The sequence below is a fragment of the Rhinolophus hipposideros genome (assembly GCF_964194185.1).
Source record: "Rhinolophus hipposideros genome assembly, chromosome: 2".
Classification (NCBI taxonomy): domain Eukaryota; kingdom Metazoa; phylum Chordata; class Mammalia; order Chiroptera; family Rhinolophidae; genus Rhinolophus; species Rhinolophus hipposideros.
Genome location: NC_138048.1, coordinates 2,700,786 through 2,720,171, shown reverse-complemented (window position 1 = coordinate 2,720,171; position 19,386 = coordinate 2,700,786). Strand labels below are relative to the sequence as shown.

General features: G+C 39.2%; 1 protein-coding gene across 2 annotated transcripts in view; it reads left to right on the top strand.

Moving 5' to 3' along the window:
* The window catches only part of SLC9A9 (solute carrier family 9 member A9), a 571,800-nt gene extending 553,607 nt beyond the window's left edge, over positions 1-18,193 (top strand). Inside the window, exons 15-16 of one of the 2 annotated variants that reach the window (XM_081066979.1) lie at positions 15,012-15,117; positions 16,510-18,193. In XM_081066979.1, the coding sequence (XP_080923105.1) occupies positions 15,012-15,117; positions 16,510-16,737 (334 nt within the window). In that variant the 3' untranslated portion in view covers positions 16,738-18,193. The remainder of the gene's footprint in view (positions 1-15,011; positions 15,118-16,509) is intronic. The other variant, XM_081066980.1, reaches the window with a different exon arrangement.
* The last annotated feature ends 1,193 nt before the right edge of the window (positions 18,194-19,386 follow it).

The window sequence follows — 19,386 nt, the reverse complement described above, 5'->3', positions numbered from 1 at the left end:
GTATTTCAGTCTCTCCAAATCCCTACGCAAAACCACGCAGAACACTGAAATAACAAAACCAAAAACCTACGGACACATTTACAACAAAACTAGGGGCATGATTTCTCACAAATTCCAAATTACAAGTGAGTAGAGACAAACCATCAATAGCACAAGTGTACATGAAAGAGGACAAAGGTAGCAATAGGGTAGCGTGTGAGGAACCTGAAAATAGGAGAACTTGATAAACATTTTTAAAACTGGAGTTGGGGCAGGGAGTTAGTGGGGGGATGGGGAGGTTACCTTCTGTGATGGGAGTAGGTGAAAGGACCAGTAAGAAGTACTGAAGGGGCTACAGTCAAGACCCCTGAAAGCTCCTAAAATGGATCCACCAGGTTTCTATTCCAGGTCAGGGCCATACACTCAGGAGAAACTGCCTGGAGTAGAATCAAAATTGAGCTGGGTAGAGACAATGATGATGAAGAAAAGATGAGGCCTAGATAGGCTGGGGAGGGAAATGGGAGGAAACCTTAGAACACAAGACACCATGCTTACCACTATATAGAAACAACAGAAGAGGGAACCCTGTGAGGTTGAAAAGCTTTCCTGAACACTGCCTCATCCTATAAATTCAGGAAAATTAATTTCACATAAAAAAACAACAAAAACAAGTAGAATCCCACATAGTATTATTATAAGGAAAAAATAGGATAAGGAAAAGAATAACATTTATAGACAATGAATGCATGCTAGAAAGACATGCCCAAAAACAGATCAAAACTGTAACATACTATATTAAAACAAGTAGAGACATTAAGATGATACAAAACATGAAAGAACATAAACCAGAATTAGAAAATAAAACTCTGGACATAATTTAAAATAAAGAAAAAATCATTTCAAAAATTAATAGTTAAAAAAAAAGTAATAGTAAATTAAAAGGAATTGGTAATACCATAAGAGAACTAACAAATGAAAAGGAAGAAAAAAATATTAAATAAAAAAGAAATGAAGAAAAAGATAAAAAGGATTCAAGAGAAAGTTAGAAATATTGAAGATAGGCAAAGAATATTGAACATCCAGAAAAATAGGAGTCCCTAATGAAGAAAAGCAAAGCAAGGAAATAAAACAAATACTAATTCAAGAGAACTTTCCTGAAAAACAACACATTTAACACATTTGAAACTACACATTGAAAGAGCAGACCATATACCTGAGACTATCAACCTAGAGCAACACACGTCAGAAAAATTTTAGTAAAATTAATGAACTTTAAAGAAAAAGTCCTTTGGGCATCTAGAAAACACTTTGTGATTTATAAAGGAATGGAAATTATTATTATTACTTTCCATCCCTCAGTGACCTGGCTCCTAACCTCTCTTCTGTCAAACTTCCATCCAACAGAGACCACACGCTCTTAGCACCAGAGACACAATAGTCAAAGGACTGGAGGTCCCTTAAGTATGTCACAATTTCTCAAATGTCCACTCCTGTGCATACTGTTCCCTCCCTGAAACTGCCTTTCCTCCCCTTCTTCTTACTATAAATGCCTAGATCAGTGGTAATTCATCTTGCTGCTTTTGAGGTGGTGGGTGGCAGTGGGATACTGGCTGGAAAGAAGCACAAAGGAACTTTCTGTGGTAATAAAAATAATTTATATCTTGATTGGGGTGCTATATTGTTATATATTTAAATTTATTTTTAATTATAGTTGACATGCAGTAGTGTATTAGTTTCAAGTGTACAACATAGTTAGTCAACATTTATACACCTTATGTTCCCCCCATTCCCTCCCCTCTGGCAACCATCAGTTTGTCCTCTGTATCTATGAGTTTGTTTCTGTTTTGTTTTGTTTGTTCATTTTTTTGTTTTTTAGATTTCACATGTAAGTGAAATCATATGGTATTCGTCTTTCTCTGTAAGATTTATGTCATTTAATATAATAGTCTCTAGGTCCACCCATGTTGTCACAAATGGGTTTTTGCTGTTGTTTTGAATTGCATGACTTCTTTATATATTTTGGATATTAGTCCCTTATTAGATATGTGATTTACAAATATTTTCTCCCATTGAGTAGGTTGTCTTTCCATTTTGTTGATGGTTTTCTTTGCTGTGCAGAAAACTTTTAGTATGATGTAGTCCCACTTATTTACTTTTGCTTTTATTGCTTTTGCTTTTTGTGTCAGATTCAAAAAATCATCATTAAGACCTATGTCACAGAACTCACTGCCTATGTTTTCTTCTAGGAATTCTTTTATAGTTTCAGGCCTTATGTTCAAGACTTTAATCCATTTTGATTTAATTTTGTGTATAATGTAAGATAGTTGTCAACTTTCATTCTTTTGCGTGTGGCTGTCTAGTTTTCCCAACATCACTTATTGAAGAGACTGTTCTCTCACAATTGTATATTCTTGGCTCCTTCGTTGTAAATTAATTGACCACATATACATGAGTTTATTTTGGGGCTCTCTGTTCTGTTCCATAGATCTATGTGTCTGTTTTTATGCCAATACCATGGTGTTTTGAGTACGAAAGCTTTGTAATTTAGTTGCAATCAAGGAATATGATGTGTCCAGCTGTGTTCTTCTTTCTCAAAATTGCTCTGGCTATTCAGGGGTTTTTGTGGTTCTATACAAATTTTAGGATTATTTGTTCTATTTCTTTGAAAAATGCTATTAGAATTTTGATAGAAATTGCATTAAATCTGTACATTTCTTTGGGTGTTATGGATATTTTAACAATGTTGATTCTTCCAATCTATGAGCACAGAATAGTGTTCCTTTTATTTGTGTCTTCAGGTTTTTTCATTAATGTCTGGTAGTTTTCAATATACAGGTCTTTCACCTCCTTGTTTAAATTCATTGCTAAGTATTTTATTCTTTTTGATCCAGTTATAAATGGGATTGTTTCCTTAATTTCTCTTTCTGATAGTCCATTATTAGTATATAGAACACAACAGATTTTTGTGTAATCATTTGTATCCTGCAACTTTACTGAATTCATTTATTAATTCTAACAGGTTTTTTGATGGAATCTTTCTTTCCAAATTGGATGCCTTTTATTTGTTTTTCTTGCCTAATTGCTCCGGCTAGAGCTTCCAGTACTATGTTGAATAAAAGTGGTGAGAGTAGGAATCCTTGTCTTATTCCTGACGATATGCTTTCAGGTTTTCACAATTGAATATGATATTATTTGTAGGTTTGCCACATATAGCTTTTATCATGTTGCGGTATATTCCCTCTAACACCACTTTTTTGAGAGTTTTTAAAATTAATGGTTGTTAAGTTTTGTCAAATGCTTTCTCTACATCTATTGATATGACCATATGATTTTTATCCTTGATTTTGTTAATGTGGTGTATCATATTGCCTGTTTGAACATATTGAACTATCCTTGATTCCCTGGAATAAATTCCACGTGATCATGGTGTATGATTATTTTAATGTGTTTTTCAATTCTGTTTGATAGGATTTTGTTGAGCATTTTTGCATCTATGTTCATTAGGGATTTAAGCCTGTAATTTTATTTTTTCGTGGCACCCTTGTCTCGTTTTGGTGTCAGGGTAATGCTGGCCTCATAAAATGAGTTGGAAAGAGTTCCTTCCTCTTCTATTTTTTGGAAGAGTTTGAGAAGAATTTGAATTAACTCTTTGAATATTTGATAGAATTCACCAGTGAAACCATCTGGTTCTGGACCTTTGTTGCTTGAGAGGTTTTTGATTACTAATTCAATCTTTTTACTAGTGATTGGTCTGTTCAGGCTTTCTATCATGATTCAGTCTTGGTAGGTTGTGTATTTTTAGGAATTCATCCATATCTTCTAGTTAGTCCAATTTGTTGGCACATAATTGTTTATCGTAGTCCCTTATGATCCTTTGTATATGTGTGATATCAGTTGTAACATCTCCTCTTTCATTTCTGATTTTACTTATTCGAATCCTCTTTTTTGTTTGTAAGTCTAGTTAAAAGCTTGTCAATTTTGTTTATCTTTGCAAAGAGTCAGCTGTTAGTTTCATTTATCTTCTCCATTGTCATTTTAGTTTCTATTTTATTATTTTTGCTCTAATCTTTGTTAGTTCCTTCCTTGTACTAACTTTGGGCGTTATTTGTTCTTTTTCTAGTTCCTTAAAATGTAAAGTTAGATTGTTTGAAATTTTCTTGTTTCTTGAGGTAGGCATTTATCACATTTAGCACTTCTCTTTTAAAAATGTTTTGCTGCATCTCACAAATTTTGGTATATTTCCATTTTCATTTGTGTCAGATATCTTTTAATAAATGAAACTATATTTTCATTAGACTTTTCTGGAGCAACTCCTTATGTCAAAAGAAAATAGTAACATATTTAAGATAATCAAATAAAGAAAGTATAAGCTAACAATTTTATTTCCAGAAAAAACACTTTCAAAATATAAAGGGTACAAACTGTTATCAATATACAAGAACTAGAGAACATTCCCATAAGCACTTCATGAGGAATCTACTAAAGAACAAGCTTCAGACAATCAAACTGACTAAAAAGACATCGACATAGGCCTGAAAGTGAGCATTAAATATATAGTTACCTGTAGAGCTAGGACTAACTTTGGGCGTTATTTGTTCTTTTTCTAGTTCCTTAATAAATAAGGGCTGAGAGAGGGAGAGGAAGAGGGAGAGGGAGAGGGAGAGGGAGAGGGAGAGGGAGAGGGAGAGGGAGAGGGAGAGGGAGAGGGAGAGGGAGAGGGAGGGAGGGAGGCAGGGAGGGAGGGGGGGAGGGAAGGGGGGAGAGAGAGAGAGAGAGAGAGAGAGAGAGAGAATATAGGACCTAATGGCCATATATTCTGACAATGTAGATATAGTACAACTTCACATAGTTGTACTATAGTTTTGTTTTTTGTTTTTTTAAGTGGGAGGTTAGAATGCAGGGAGTATATACAAAATGTTTTTAGCATATTATGGTATTAGTATCAGTATTATTATTATTATGAGACTACTGTATGTGTGACAAAATAAAAATGAATAATTATGGAATATTCTAATCCTATTCCTTATATCCTTGAGAATCAGAAATTCTTGTACTTGAATTGGATATATCCATAGGTAATCATGAGATATATAACCAATCGCAAGATGAAGCTGGTTTGCACTAGCTGGTAGGGACAGATTGGGCTCTTCTTGTCCCAACTCCACATTCAGTGATTTCATGTTGGTATATTGAAATCAGCCATAATGGGAATATTTACACCATGGAAATTGGGAAACGCTTCTAATTCGGTCTTTTTTTTTTAAGAGCTTGTCAGCTGTTAAACATTTACCACACCCCAATATATATCTAACTCTTGATTTCCAGATTAGTTTGTTAAAATACCATCTCTCACTAAAAGAAACCAGAGAATTTTGGATAAATAGTTGGTTTGAGGTCTGAAACAGGAAATATACAAGATAAGCCTAGGACAACTTGCCATACAGATGACAAGGCAGCTATCGAAGATGCTAGCCTCACATCAATAGGACCCAGGAGCCAATCTGTAAAGGCTCTCACTGACTAAAACTGGGTCGGGTTGAGTTTCAACAATGAAATAATTGCAATCAAATTCATTTAAATCTATTATTTTATAATGATATTTAAACAAAGAATCAGACATCTTCAGAGGATGATAACCAATCACTATCTGGAAAACTGGTAAACAGATGCAATAAATCAAGCATTTATCTTGTCTTTCCTATATTGACTATTCCACTGAATATCCCAATAGGATAAATAAAAAGTATCTCTTTACAAAAATATTCTACCTAATATAATAATAAAAAAGATATCATTAGAATTTCACTATTTGCAATCACCGTGAGAAAATATATATGGGTGTTACACCCATCAATGGCTGCCATGATCACACAATGAGAAACAACATGATATGATGAACAAAGAATAGAATAGAACCTGAATCTGATCCAATCTCTAGGCCCAGCTGGCAATTTGCAAGAAATACCAAAAACAGAAGAATATGCTGGGCTGCACATGAGTTTGCAATCAGCAAAATTCCAGCTGTGGGAATCTCCACAGGTTCTTCAGTAGATAAAGTGTAAAAAATTAATAGCATGGAGGAAGAATTAGAGTAAAAAACATAACACTTTTTTATAAATAGGCAAGACCAAACTGTGGTGTGTAGGAATGAACATTTGAGTGATAAAACTATAATATAAACTCAAGGAAGTGATGAGCATAAGAGTCAGGATAGTAGTTCCTTGTTAGGAAGAGAGTGGAGTTTTGATTAGGATAAGACATATAGAGGGACTTCGGGGATAGGCAATAAAGTTCTGTTTCCTGGCCTGAATAGTTTTATTGCCTTATAATGATCATTAAGTTTTATTGGAATTATCAGCCTTGATGTATCCTTGTTTTTTTTTTTACATTAAAATATTTTTAAAGTAATAATTAAGTTCTTGCCCTCAAGGAAGGAGATGAAGACAAGCAATTAGCTTTAAGACAATGTGATAAATCCTATCAAGCAAGTGTGTACATGTTACTATGGAACCGCCATGGAGACGAAGCAGTTTAGCATGGCAGATCCAAGAAGTCTACTGGAATGAAGGGATACATTAGCTTGGCCTTGAAGGGAGAACCATACACCAACCAACAGACATGAGTTAGCAGAGCTCAGAGACCAGACTGAAAGGGGTTGCAATTACTCCTTGCTCGCTTATTCCAGGCTGTTCTGCTCACCAATCAGGGTGTTTATTCTCATATTTACTGCTTTCTTTCTGCCCCAGAAGTGGTCTAGGGCAATTTCCTCTAACATGATAAAAGTTAGGATTGTCAATCAAAGATGTATATGTTTACCTGTGTGTGTGAATGGAGGGTTTTTGCCTTTTCCTTGTTTTGAAACAAGAATTTAATGAATAGCCTAAGAGAAGGTACCATGTTGATACCTTTTTCTTGAAATAGAGTGGCTGCTGCAAAGAGAGGATCCCACTCCTATTTCTTTACAAGTGCCTGTTGTAGAGTTGGAAGTCCTCCCTTAAGCCAGAGAGAACAGAGGGATGAAACAACTTGAAGAAGTCTTTTTAGTTGGACTCTTAAAGCCTATCTCTGTCCAGAACTCTACACCCTCAGAATGGTTCATCCTGTATTAACCAAGATGGCAAGACGATGAATGACAAACTACAGAATCCAACATATCCAGAGGAAAGAGAAAAGAGGGAGAATACACTCAACTTTTTAAACCACATTGCCTGAGAAACAAAGCAGAAGAGGTGGGATTTATATACTGGAATCAAAAAGTGATGGGATGTGTATAATTTTGGGTGTCCTCTGCTATCTCTGTTCATGGATGCTATGTAAACCACAGTGTGGGGACTCAGTATGTCAATATCAAGTGGGACTTGGCCTTGGAGGGCAAGGTTGGCTTTCACTCCAGGATGTACCTAGCCTTTCCTACTCACCTGGCATTGATCTTTGACCATCTCAGGTGAAAGCTGGCACTGAAAGCTAAAACTACTCAAGAAATGGAGGTAAGAATAGGTTAGAAGAAAATTGAAAAAAATACCTGCTTACACATTTCTTGATCTGTAAAATGGGACTATAATACCCACCTATAGTTGTAAAGAGAAAATAAGATATATGGAAATGCTTTATAAAAAAAAGGGTTGGGGATATATTTCTGAAAACCCTATATAGAGATAAATGTGCTTTCCTTCTTTACACAGCTGTGCATTGACAAGTATTTTATCCTGATAACAAGATTATTTATCAAGCCTACACATACAAACACATGCAAATGCACCAGATAGGCATAAAGTCTTCTTATGCAAGCCAAAATGTGATGCTTCATTAATTCATTCTCAGGTGTAGCATCACCAAGCCTTCATCTTGTTGAGCCAAGTATCTACCCCATCTCCTAGACAAAGTGAAACAATTGGCAGAGGCTATTAGATAGATCTGGGTTCTGAGCCAAATTAAACTTAAACTTTATACCAATCCTCACCCTAAAAATGATGATTTGATGGATGTAAGAGACTATGCATTTGTCTTCCTATTTGAGATTTCAATCTCATATGGAAAAGAATGCTCTGTAAAGAACCACTGTGTTCTATACTTGCCTGATCATCAGTCACCTGGGGCCCTTATTAAAAAAAACAGGGTCCCAGGCTACCTTCCAAACCTGCTGAGTCAGAGTCTCGAAGAGAGAACATGGAAATCTAGATTGTTAACAAATGTCCAAAAAGATCTTCTTGAGGCAAGTTTAGAGAAAGTCAAGATAGAACATAGCTCTTCATTGCTCTCAAATCGAAGACTTTTAAAGAAGGTCAAAGAGAGGGTCTGTTAGTCTGCTCAGACTGCCATAACAGAATACCATAGACTGGGTGGCTTAAACAATAGAAACTTATTTTCTCACAATTCTGAAGACTCGAAATCTGAGATCAGGGTGCCTACATGCTTGGATTCTGAAAGTGAGAATACTTTCAGGTTTGCAAAGTTGTCACCTCATTGTGTGCTCACACAACCTCTTCTTTCTGGATGTCTCTTATTATAAGAACACTAATTCCATCATGAGGGCCCCACCCTCATGATGTCATCTAACCCTAATTACCTCCCACAGGCCCCATCTCCAAATACTATTTTGTGGGGTTAGGGCTTTAACAAATGAATTTTGGGGAGGATACAAACAGTACATTAAAAGGGGCAATGAGGTTTAGTCCTCTCAAAGGGGCACATGTTTGTTTGTGGAGCTGACGTTTGCTTGATGTTTTTACTTCTCATCAATATATGTAGGACTGTAGGCACTAGTTCTGTCAACTTACAATGGACAAAACAGGAAGATTTAAAATTTTAAAATAATCAAAACACCTAAAAAATGATGGCAGAGTAGATGAACACTGCTTGTCTCCTCCCATAACGACATCAAAATTACAACTAAACTACAGAACAACCATCATTGAGAACTGTCTGAAGACTAGCTATAACTAAGGACATACAGAAGAAGCCAGCTCGAGACTGGTAGGAGGGGCAAAGAGTGGAACGGGATGGTCCCACACCTTGGCTGTGGAGGTCCCCCCAGAGGAGCGAGGGGTCCCAGCCCCACTCCAGGCTCCCAGCCCATGGTCCCAGTGCTAGAAAGAGAAGTCCCCAAAACTTATTACTGCAAAAACAAACAGAGATTGCAGCTGAGTGAGACCAAAGGTGGCTGGAGTCCCAGGCATTTTTTCTTACAGGGTCCATGCACAGACTTACCGACAAACTCACTTGCTCTGAGCTCCAGTGCTAGGGCAGCCACTTGAAATTAGGCACCAAGCACGTATGGGGAGGAACTGAATTCTCTGGCTTCAGGGTGAGTGCTTAATATAATATTGTATATCAACTCTAATTGAAAAATAAAATATATATTCAAAACAAAACTAACAAACAAAAGAGAGAGAGAAATCAATGTTATCAGGTAGTTTGGATGTTAATTCAGTTAAAGCACTAAATTTAGCTATGGAGCTGCTAATAGCTCAGGCCAGAGGAAAAAAATGTATCTGGTGATTGTCTTTCCTATTTCAAGCAAGTTAAATTCTGGCTAGAATTCTAGTTTTTATTTACATCTCCTGAACCGAAGTTCCATTTCCAAACTTGTACCCTTTAAAAATGAGAAAAATCTTTTTTCCCCCCCTCCGGGGATTAACATTTCATCTTGATGCGCTCCTACCTAGCTGATTAGAGAAGCAAAACTAGCCATAACAAAAAAACCCCATGGGGAATCTCCCTCCCCAACATATACTAGAAACTGATGAGAAAAATAATACATTTTGCAAAATCTTCAGTTGGGGATTTTGTAGGTGAAAAGAGTTTTCTTACTCTTTCATAATTCGGGTAACCCTGGAAATCCATATAGCACTCAGCAATGAAGAATTCGCAAAGTCACTGATTCCTGGATTCCAAATCAGTTATCCAATCTGACAAGCCCTGTTACCCAGTATCTCTATAATAGAAGGAAAACATCCCAGTGTGATGGAAATGTCCCTAGTCTCGGGCCCAGCTCTGCCATTAACTAGCTGGCTGGGTTCCACAAAGCAATTAATTCTATAACTCTCTTTCAGCCCATTGTCATCATTAATCTAACAACAATTTCTGGAACATCTAAAATGTGCCAACTCAGATGAAGGGGACAGCCCTGTTTTCAAGCAGACCACAGTCTGGAAACAAGTGAGTTTCCATTCTATAAGGTAATTGTTAATTTCACTGTGTGGTTGCCCCACTAGTTTGGCATGTAAAACAAAAATAAAAACATGAGTGTATGAAGGGACAAATGAATGAGTGAGTGAGTGAAACACAAAGGTTATTTTTTAACCCCTTTATTTATGCCATTACCACTCTTCTCATGGTTCCCTTTATCTAATCACTCAGGCCCAAGAGGTCCGTGTTCAACTTGACCTTTCTTAGCCTTTATCCTCAGATAAAACTCTGTAATCCACTCCCTTCAATATTCTCTTGGCATGGTCACTCAGAATCTACTTTCATCACTTATACCACCCCTAAATATTTTCCTATAATCATAAGTTCAACAAACGTCCATTGAGCACATGATATATCGCCAGCACTGGACCAATCAGATGCTGCAGAACAGACTCTGCTCCCGATAGCAGTGGCGATGGCTGACACCTTGCACATTCCACTCCATTCCCTGCCACACAGTGTGTGCCTCATTCCTTCATTCACAGCTACCGGGATACCAGAGAAGGCAAAATGGAATCACAAGTTTTTTCCCCACCTCTCGCCTACCACCTCATGCTTGCACCCCATATAATTTTTAACCCAAATAGCTATATTTTGTGTAAGTGCACCTTAAATTTTCCACCTACTAACTAGCCAGTCAATCTCAATTATACATCTAATGTCTGGACTGCCATTCTGTCATCTCTACCCTTGGTATCATTTCCCAACATTGTGTGAACAATGCTTGAGTTACCAGTTTCTCCTGAAAGTATTGCTGAGGGACTGAATTTTTAAAATAAAATAAATAGCATTTTGTGGCATGAAAGAGTTTAAAAACAATCCTACATGTTATTTCAATTAATATTCACAGCAATACTTGAGGCACAGAGGGTAAATAACTAGACCATAGGTCATAACGCCAGTAAAGTGGCAGAGATGGCAGTTATGCTCAGGCCTTCTGAGTTAAAAACCGCAGAGGGGGACAAATGGTACCCTGTTTGGTTCAGGCCTCACATTCACAGAAAGCTACAAATTTTTTCCTTAAGTTTTAGCTCCAACAACATTATACACAGACTTAATCAAAACAACATGGTACTGGCATAAAAATAGATACATAGATCAATGGAACAGAATAGAGAGTCCAGACATAAATCCATGCCTATATGCCCATCTAATCTACGACAATGGAAGCAAGAATGTACGATGGGGTAAAGATAGTCTGTTCAATAAGTGGTGTTGGGAAACCTGGACGGACACATGCAAGAAAATGAAGCTGGACCACCTCCTTACACCATATACAAAAACAAATTCAAAATGGCTTAAAGACTTAAATGTAAGATCTGAAACCATAAAATATCTAGAAGAAAATATAGGAAGAAACTTCATGGACATTACCCGGAGTAAGATTTTCACTGATATATCCCCTCGCGCGAGCGAAGTAAGAGAAAAAATAAACATGTGGGATTACATCAAACTAAAAAGTTTTTTCACAGCAAAGGAAACCATCAATAAAACAAAAAGGGATCCTACTCTATGGGAAAAGATATTTGCCAATGATATATCTGATAAGGGATTAATATCACAAATCTATAAAAAACTTACTCAACTCAACTCCAAAAAAACAAACAACCCAATTAAAAAATGGGCAGAGGACTTGGGGAGACATTTCTCTAAGAAGGACATACAGAAGGCAAGAAGACATATGAAGAAATGCTCAACCTCACTAACCATCAGAGAAATGCAAATAAAAACCACAATGAGATACCACCTCACTCCAGTCAAAATGGCTATTATCAATAAATCAACAAACAACAAATGCTGGCGCGGATGTGGAGAAAAGGGAACGCTAGTGCACTGTTGGTGGGACTGCAGATTAGTGCAGCCACTATGGAAAACAGTATGGAGGTATCTCAGGAATCTGAAAATGGAACTACCCTATGATCCAGTAATTCCACTCCTAGGCATCTACCCGGAGAAATCCAAAACTCCAATTCAAAAATCTGTATGCACTCCTATGTTTATTGCAGCACTTTACACAATAGCCAAGATATGGAAACAACCAAAATGCCCATCGGTAGATGACTGGATTAAGAAGCTGTGGTACATTTATACAATGGAGTATTACGCAGCCATAAAGAAGAAAGAAATCTTATCATTTGCAGCAACATGGATGGATCTAGAGAACATTATGTTAAGTGAAATAAGTCAGAAAGAGAAAGACAAGTACCATATGATCTCACTTATATATGGAATCTAAAGAAAAGACTATGTGAATGAACTAATCAGAGTCAGTTTTGGGGACGCAGAGAAAAAACCGAGAGTGGTTAGATGGGTGTGTGGGAGGGGGTTGGGGATAAGGGGAAAGGTGAAGGGATTTGGAAGCAGCTGGTAACCACAAGATGGCCTCAGGGTTTTTCTTTTGAAAATTAATTTGGGGAAGGTATTCTATAATGTTGTAAAGATTTTGTTGGGTATCCGATGGACATGCGTCCTATTTGGGAGACCACCTCAGGGATACTGTGGATACCTGATCATGGCATTGTACATCAGAAGCTAAACATTAATGAATGCCAACTATAATTTTATATATATAATGTGATGGTTCAGTGTGAGGTCGGAGGGATAGTGGATGGGGGGAGGGGGGTTCACAGTATGAGGGATATAAATGATGAACGTCTAAGTATTACCTTGTTTTGTACACCTGAAACTAATAAATAAATTAATTAATTAAAAAAAAATAAAAAATAAAATAAAATAAAATAAAACTACAAAACTTATGGAAGAAAACATAGGGGAAATCTATTTATTGGATTTAGGAAAATATTTCTTAGGTAGAACACACAATAATAAATCAAGAACAGTAAGCTATGATAAACTGGTCTTTCTAAAAATTTAAACTATAATAAAGAGTCTGGCTCCAAAAAAAAAAAAAAAAAAAAAAAAAAAAACATTATACACAGACTTAAAGAGATTAAAAGTAGAAAATGTTCACTACACAAGTCTAAATTTGTGTTTTCCTTTTGTAACATTATATTGCACTTTGATTTTTTTTCAGAATACTGAGAACCTCACACAGTGGAACTGTCAGTCCTTTCCTAGAGCCTTGACAAACCTCTTTATTTTCTTTTTGTTTTGTTTTTTCACATGACATCTCCGAAAATGTTACTTACTTGCTGGCACTTTTCCATCTAAGAATAACATTGGCTGGAATTTCCGTGGTTTACATTCCAGTTGTGCATTTGTCTTGTCCTCCTCATCTTCCTGAAAAAGCATTTTTCACTGACCTATTCACACCATAAACCTAAGAAGACCAGGTGTCCTCACGTACCCCTGTCTGAGGGGGGCTGCAGCTCTCCAGTAGGGTGAGGTCTGCGAGCTTTTCTCTCTAGAGAACCAGCTGGTCGCATGCATGCTTCGGTCTTGAAAAATTAGCTTCTGTCAGGTCAATGCAGATGGATTCAAATAGGAAAGAGAGCCTTTGGGTTATTTAAAATTATTATATCTCCATTTCTTCATCCATAAAAGAAAGGAAATAACACTCTGTAATAAAAATTAATGGAAGGTCATCAAGGGCTTTCCAGAGTTGTAGATATACTTATAAAACGTTACAGGGAATTCCAGGCTCTGAACTTGAACATCTTCCCTAGTCCTTAACTGAACAGCTGCCCATCTGAAAGGAGCCATCAAGTTTTCCATCTGCAGTTGGAATTACAGGCCCTCTCAAGCATCTTTGGAGTCATTCTCTTGCATCATAACTAGGCTGTGTTCATGAGCACTCCCTGCCTTGTCACCACTTTGGTGGCGAACGATTGGAAGCCGGAGGCTACCATGTTCCTGGCCCCTATTGGCTGCTTCTTCCCTCCGTCCCCTCACTCGGGGTATCACGGGAATGACAGAAGGTGCTGTCCAGCTAAGGGTGGACTCCAGCAGAGCTACCTCCAGGATCTTCTCACATTCCTGCGTACCTGGTGACTGTGACCTTCACAAACCAACCTCTGTTAACTGCTTTCCATTTCTGCCCTTTCCCTACTTACTAACGCTTTTCAGGAAGTGGAGGAGGTGAAATACTCTCCAGCAGAGGGAATGATATAAAGCTCAAAAGTTGTTTCTGATAGAATGATGGAATGATTAGATTACTTTTCTTTCAGCAAAAAAATAATGATAATGATAAGGCAACCAGAGGATCCCATTATTGATAGATTGGAGAGAAGCACAATGGCTTCAGATGAAACAGGTTTCTTTTAACTTGTTAGAGCACTTAGTGGTGAAGCGATGAGAAAGACAGGTTCTAGACAATAGAACAAACCTGGTACCAGCTTATTTACGCAATTTTGTATGGAAATGCATTGATAAATGAAGTATGAAGTGATTATGTTGAATATTGAAAATAAAGTATTTTGGAAAACAGTCTATGTTCACTACCCAGCTCTAAAATGAATGAACATTTCATGAAATACCTCTTGCTTCTTTGTGAAAATTACTGGTAGTTTACGCTGTGTGTGCAGTTTTAAGAAAACACGATCCTTTATGCTACCATTTAAGATAATTCTTAAGAATGCCTTCTCTAAGCAGATAAGACACTGAGTGGGAGACAGGAGAAGGAGAAGAGAAACATTCTACACCGCTCTGCTGCTGGCTGGTCCAGTCGCCATTTCTTCACGATTAAAGGCTACCAGGAGGGCTGGAAAAGTGTGGAGCAACGATTATAAACAGCAATTTTTGCAGGACAAATGGCCTCCTACATGAGGGAGTGGGGGATTTAAAGTGAACATAATGGTCTTTTTGGCTGCGTGCAAAGGTTTGTGCTGTGTGAGAAACTGAATCCTAACTCCCTTTTGGCAAGTATTCCTTAACAGACCTCACAGATACCTGAAACCAATTTTAACCCACTCTGGTCCTCCGCTGACCACAACGTTGCCCGAATGGTGTGGTCCAATTTCCAGGCTGCTCACGAGCCCTCAGGCCTATGGGGTGAGTATATGTCCCGAGTGGGACACGCGTGCTGAGTACTGAGCCCAGGAAGCTCGGGGCTATTCCTTCTTGGCTAGTGGAGGAAGCATTTTGAAAATTCACTGCGCCAAGAAACTTTTCTCTTCTCTTTTCAGTTGTTGTTGATGTGGGCTCATTCTTCTTTTAAAAACGCAATTTTTTTGTCATTCCCAATATTTTTAACCATAAAATGAGTTTAGAAAATGTAAAAGAAGTACTGTGTCCTCACAAACTGCTGTGTTTAGAGGTTTTAAACATTGGGCCTGTGCTTTGTAGCTCATGGGAGTGGGGAAAAAAGTGCTGAAAAGCAATTAGAATCATTAGCAGCAATCCCAGAGTGGCAGGGATTGCAAAGGAACAGAATCTTAGACTTGGAGGCGCCCTTGCAGGTTGTCCAGCTGGCCCCCTTGCACAAACAGAAAAACACATCTCACGTGTTCTCAGGGCACAAGAGCCTAAGGCAGTGGTTCCCAAGGCCTGGTCCCCAGACTGCAGCCTCAGCAGCACTTAGGAACTTGCTGAAAGTGCAAATGGTCAGGTCCCACCTCGGACACTCTGAGTTTGGGGCCCAGCATCTGTGTTCTCAGAAGACTCCAAGTGATTCCCATACAAGCTAAGATTGGAAACCACTAGCCTGAGGTCACCCAACCAGGACTCACGCTACAGGGAATTTTCATGGCTTTCCCAAAGCCAGTGGAAGAAGGGTTGAGATGGTAATTCTTTCCTTCAAAGGAACCTCTATCTGAAGAAAACGCTACTGACCAGAGCTAGTTAGTTTCCACCGTCCTCCACTACAGTGACTTCCAATCCTTTTTAGCCTGTGACACTCATCCCAAGAAACATGCTGTGAGGACACACTTCTAAAACACAACAAAAGCTGTGTTTTGAGAATTAGTGGGAGCCTAAAACCAGCATTACAATATACCAAAACCAACACTGAGAATCATTCCGTACTCTGAGGTCACAGGATTCTGCTAACTCCTACATCTTCTCAACCGCATTAAATACTAATTCAAGAAACCCACTGAGTTTCATTTTAACTCCCTTAACTCCAGGAGCACTCAGCAGGTACTCTCTACAGAGCCTTATCTTCGGCTTAGAGATCCCTAACGGCTGTGTTATGGCACCAAGTCTTCAGTGGAACTCACAGAAATACATCACCACACCCACAGACATGGAAAAGTCCATGTCTGCTGTAGCAGAAAGCTCATCTAAGGCAAGACACGGCAGTTTCCAAAGGACAACGAACACCCGATTTTCTTACACTGCGGGGCTGTGACCAATTTCTGCCTTTCTCATGAAGTGACACCTCTCTCTCTCTCTCTCTCTCTCCTCACCCCCACCGCCCCCCCCCCGACCTCCCTCATATTCTAGGAACAGCTAAAGGAGGATGACGTGGAATGCATCGTAAATCAGGACGAACTGGCCATGAATTACGAGGAACAAGCCACCTCACCCTCCAGTCCTCCTGCAAGGCTGGGTCTGGACAAGAAAGCTTCGCCCCAGACTCCAAAGAAGGAAAACATTTATGAGGGAGACCTCGGCCTGGGAAGCTATGAACTCAAGATTGAGCAAACTCCAGGTCAATCCCGGCTGAATTAATGGGCATGAGGAGTACAGATGTAATCACAGTTAATAAAGGGCTCACTGAGGAATACAAGCCAAACTGGCGAGGCAATTCAGAGCAGAGGCTGGAAAATATATTAGGAGCATAAATTAGACAGAATCAAAACCTTGTCATATGTATCCTCTGGTGCCTGAAAAAATGAGAATTTATTATCGTCCCTCTATATTATGCAACTGAATTTAAGTTTTGACAGCAGCCATTCTTATTAATGAATTAGGCAGGGTGCAAAAGGTGGAGAGGGGAGGAAGTCAGGAGTCCAGCTGCTGTAGACACAGAGACACGTGCTCTGTGTCTACAGGGTGTTTATTCTCTGCATGCAGCACTCTGGGCCCTTCACTTAAATTTTTGGATTTTATTCACATCATTAGGGAAGAGTGTAAACAGAAGAAAAAGAGTTTCCGAGCAGAACATATTGTTCCTAAGCTGAAGGGAATGCCCACTTATTTAGTAAGTGATAAAGTTTACATTTTTAGGACCTAGACTCCCACGTGCACTTACTGGGCTATTTGCTGAGCCCAGATCAGTGCTCGAAAGCACTGCTGAGAGCCTCACTGAACCCATGCCACGGGGAAACCCACTCTTCTCATTAGCATCCTTTCCAAGCTGCTTCTCCTAGTCAATGAAGGGGTTGGTTACAGTTGGGTGTGCCCTGCACTAAATGCAACTTTGCTTTCCAACTTGGTAGGACCCCTTTCCAGGGAAAGCTGGGTTTTCTTCCCCATACCATGTTTCACCTGAAGAATGAGCCTTCTTGTCCTTGCTTGCATTTGAGTCTTTTTTTGGGGTCATTAGTGGGTCCCCTCTGCATGCTGGCTAATGAGATTCCACAGCATAGATTGCTCTCTACATGGCAGGAGACATGTAGAGACATGTCTTGTCCTCTGATTCCACTCACAGCTGGTTAGCAGCACAGGAGCAGGAGTGGGAGCAGCAGAGCTGATGACATGGACCATGTCATCACTGACTCCCCTTACAAGACGTGACCCATGACCCAAGACGGAGAGACCAACACAATAGCTTTTAATGCAGCTGCATGATCAGTGCCTTTAAGCTATACAGATACCTCAAGCCTAGCTTCTCCTGAAATACAGAGGTGACATTAGACTCCAAGAAGCAAGCTCCACATGCCCAGGCCGTTAAGAGTCTGCTTCAGGGAGGTAGGGAATGACGTCTTCCTGGGACCCAGAGCTTGGAAGTGACATATGCTTTGCTGACCAGTTGTTAGGCCTTAAACATTAACCATGGTGGTGTCAGGCACACTGCTACACATATCAATTTTCTTGGTTTCCAAACAGCAGGATCTAAGGGCACAAACTGCTTTGTACTCAGCTAAATATAATCTGGTCATTCCAGGTAAATATAGCAAATGGCGAAGCATGAACTTTTCTAATTTGATTTAATCCTAATAAAATTTTGTTACAAAGTATGATGATATTGGTCAATGATTTCTTTAAGGCGTTTTCTCTGTCTGTACTAATTGGCTGTTCTGAGCCCTTGTAGTTGATGTGACAGGTGAACCAGGCGCTGAAAGGTAACATGAAGGAGACACAAGGGTCTCAAGGAAAAGCCAATAGAGATTGGCAGGCCAAGTCATCCATCTTTTAACTGTGGCAATACAGAGAGTGGTGTTGGGCTGGGAGGATGTTCCAGAGGACGGAAAGCCAGTCAAACAGGGTGGAACAGCCTCCTCCTCTCACACCGCAGGCGACCAGAAATCATGAGGAGCTTCAAAAATAGGGGAGGAGAGTCTAGGGCAGAAAGAAAGAAAGGCAGAAGGTAAGGATCCATCTTATTTCTGTCCTTATCATGTGAAAAGACGAGATGAAAGTTTGGTGTTTTGTTTTCTTTCCATTTGCTTGGAGGAAAACACACAGTGAAAGAGAAAATCCCCCAAAAACAAACATTAGTGGGGGCAGGCGTGGAGAGAAGGGAGAAAAATATGACTTACCAGATGGAAATGAGATGGGTGGGAGGGGGAGGTACACAGTGTAAACCCAGCACCAACTCACTAAGAGGGCGCAGCAAAAGTAGCAATGCTCTTTTCCCGCTGAGAAACAATCTCTTCCTGTGAAACATCACGAACCGTTGCCAATCAGGAAAAGGAGGGGCTGTCTGACCCGGACTGGTCCACTTATTCCAGCTGACTCCAGGTAGGCACAGAATTGGAAGCTGGAGGAAGAGCTGCCCTGCCCAATCTGGGAGATGTTTTCCAGTTTCAAGGTGTGATTCCCAGCCTCCTTACCTCTGAATCAGCCCAGGGCCCAATCAGAGGCTAGTGTTCCAGTTAGTAATTCATAAAACCAAATTCCTTTCATGCTCCTGCTGCGAAGGATAATAATTGAGGATCTTAAGAAATGCTCTGTGCTTTGATCAGCAGCATCAGGACTGTGAAATTCAAACCTATTATTTACTGCCAGTTTCTATTGAATAATAAAGTCAAAGGAGCTTTATTCAAAGCACTAACACTTCCCTCATTATTACAGCTAATTGACTAACAGTCTTCCCTTATGTTTCTTACCATGTGTCCATCAAACACACATCCATTCCTGTGCACATGCACACTTTCACACTCACGCACGCACACTGACGCACACATGCAAGGTTCCACTGGCTGTCAGGGTCCC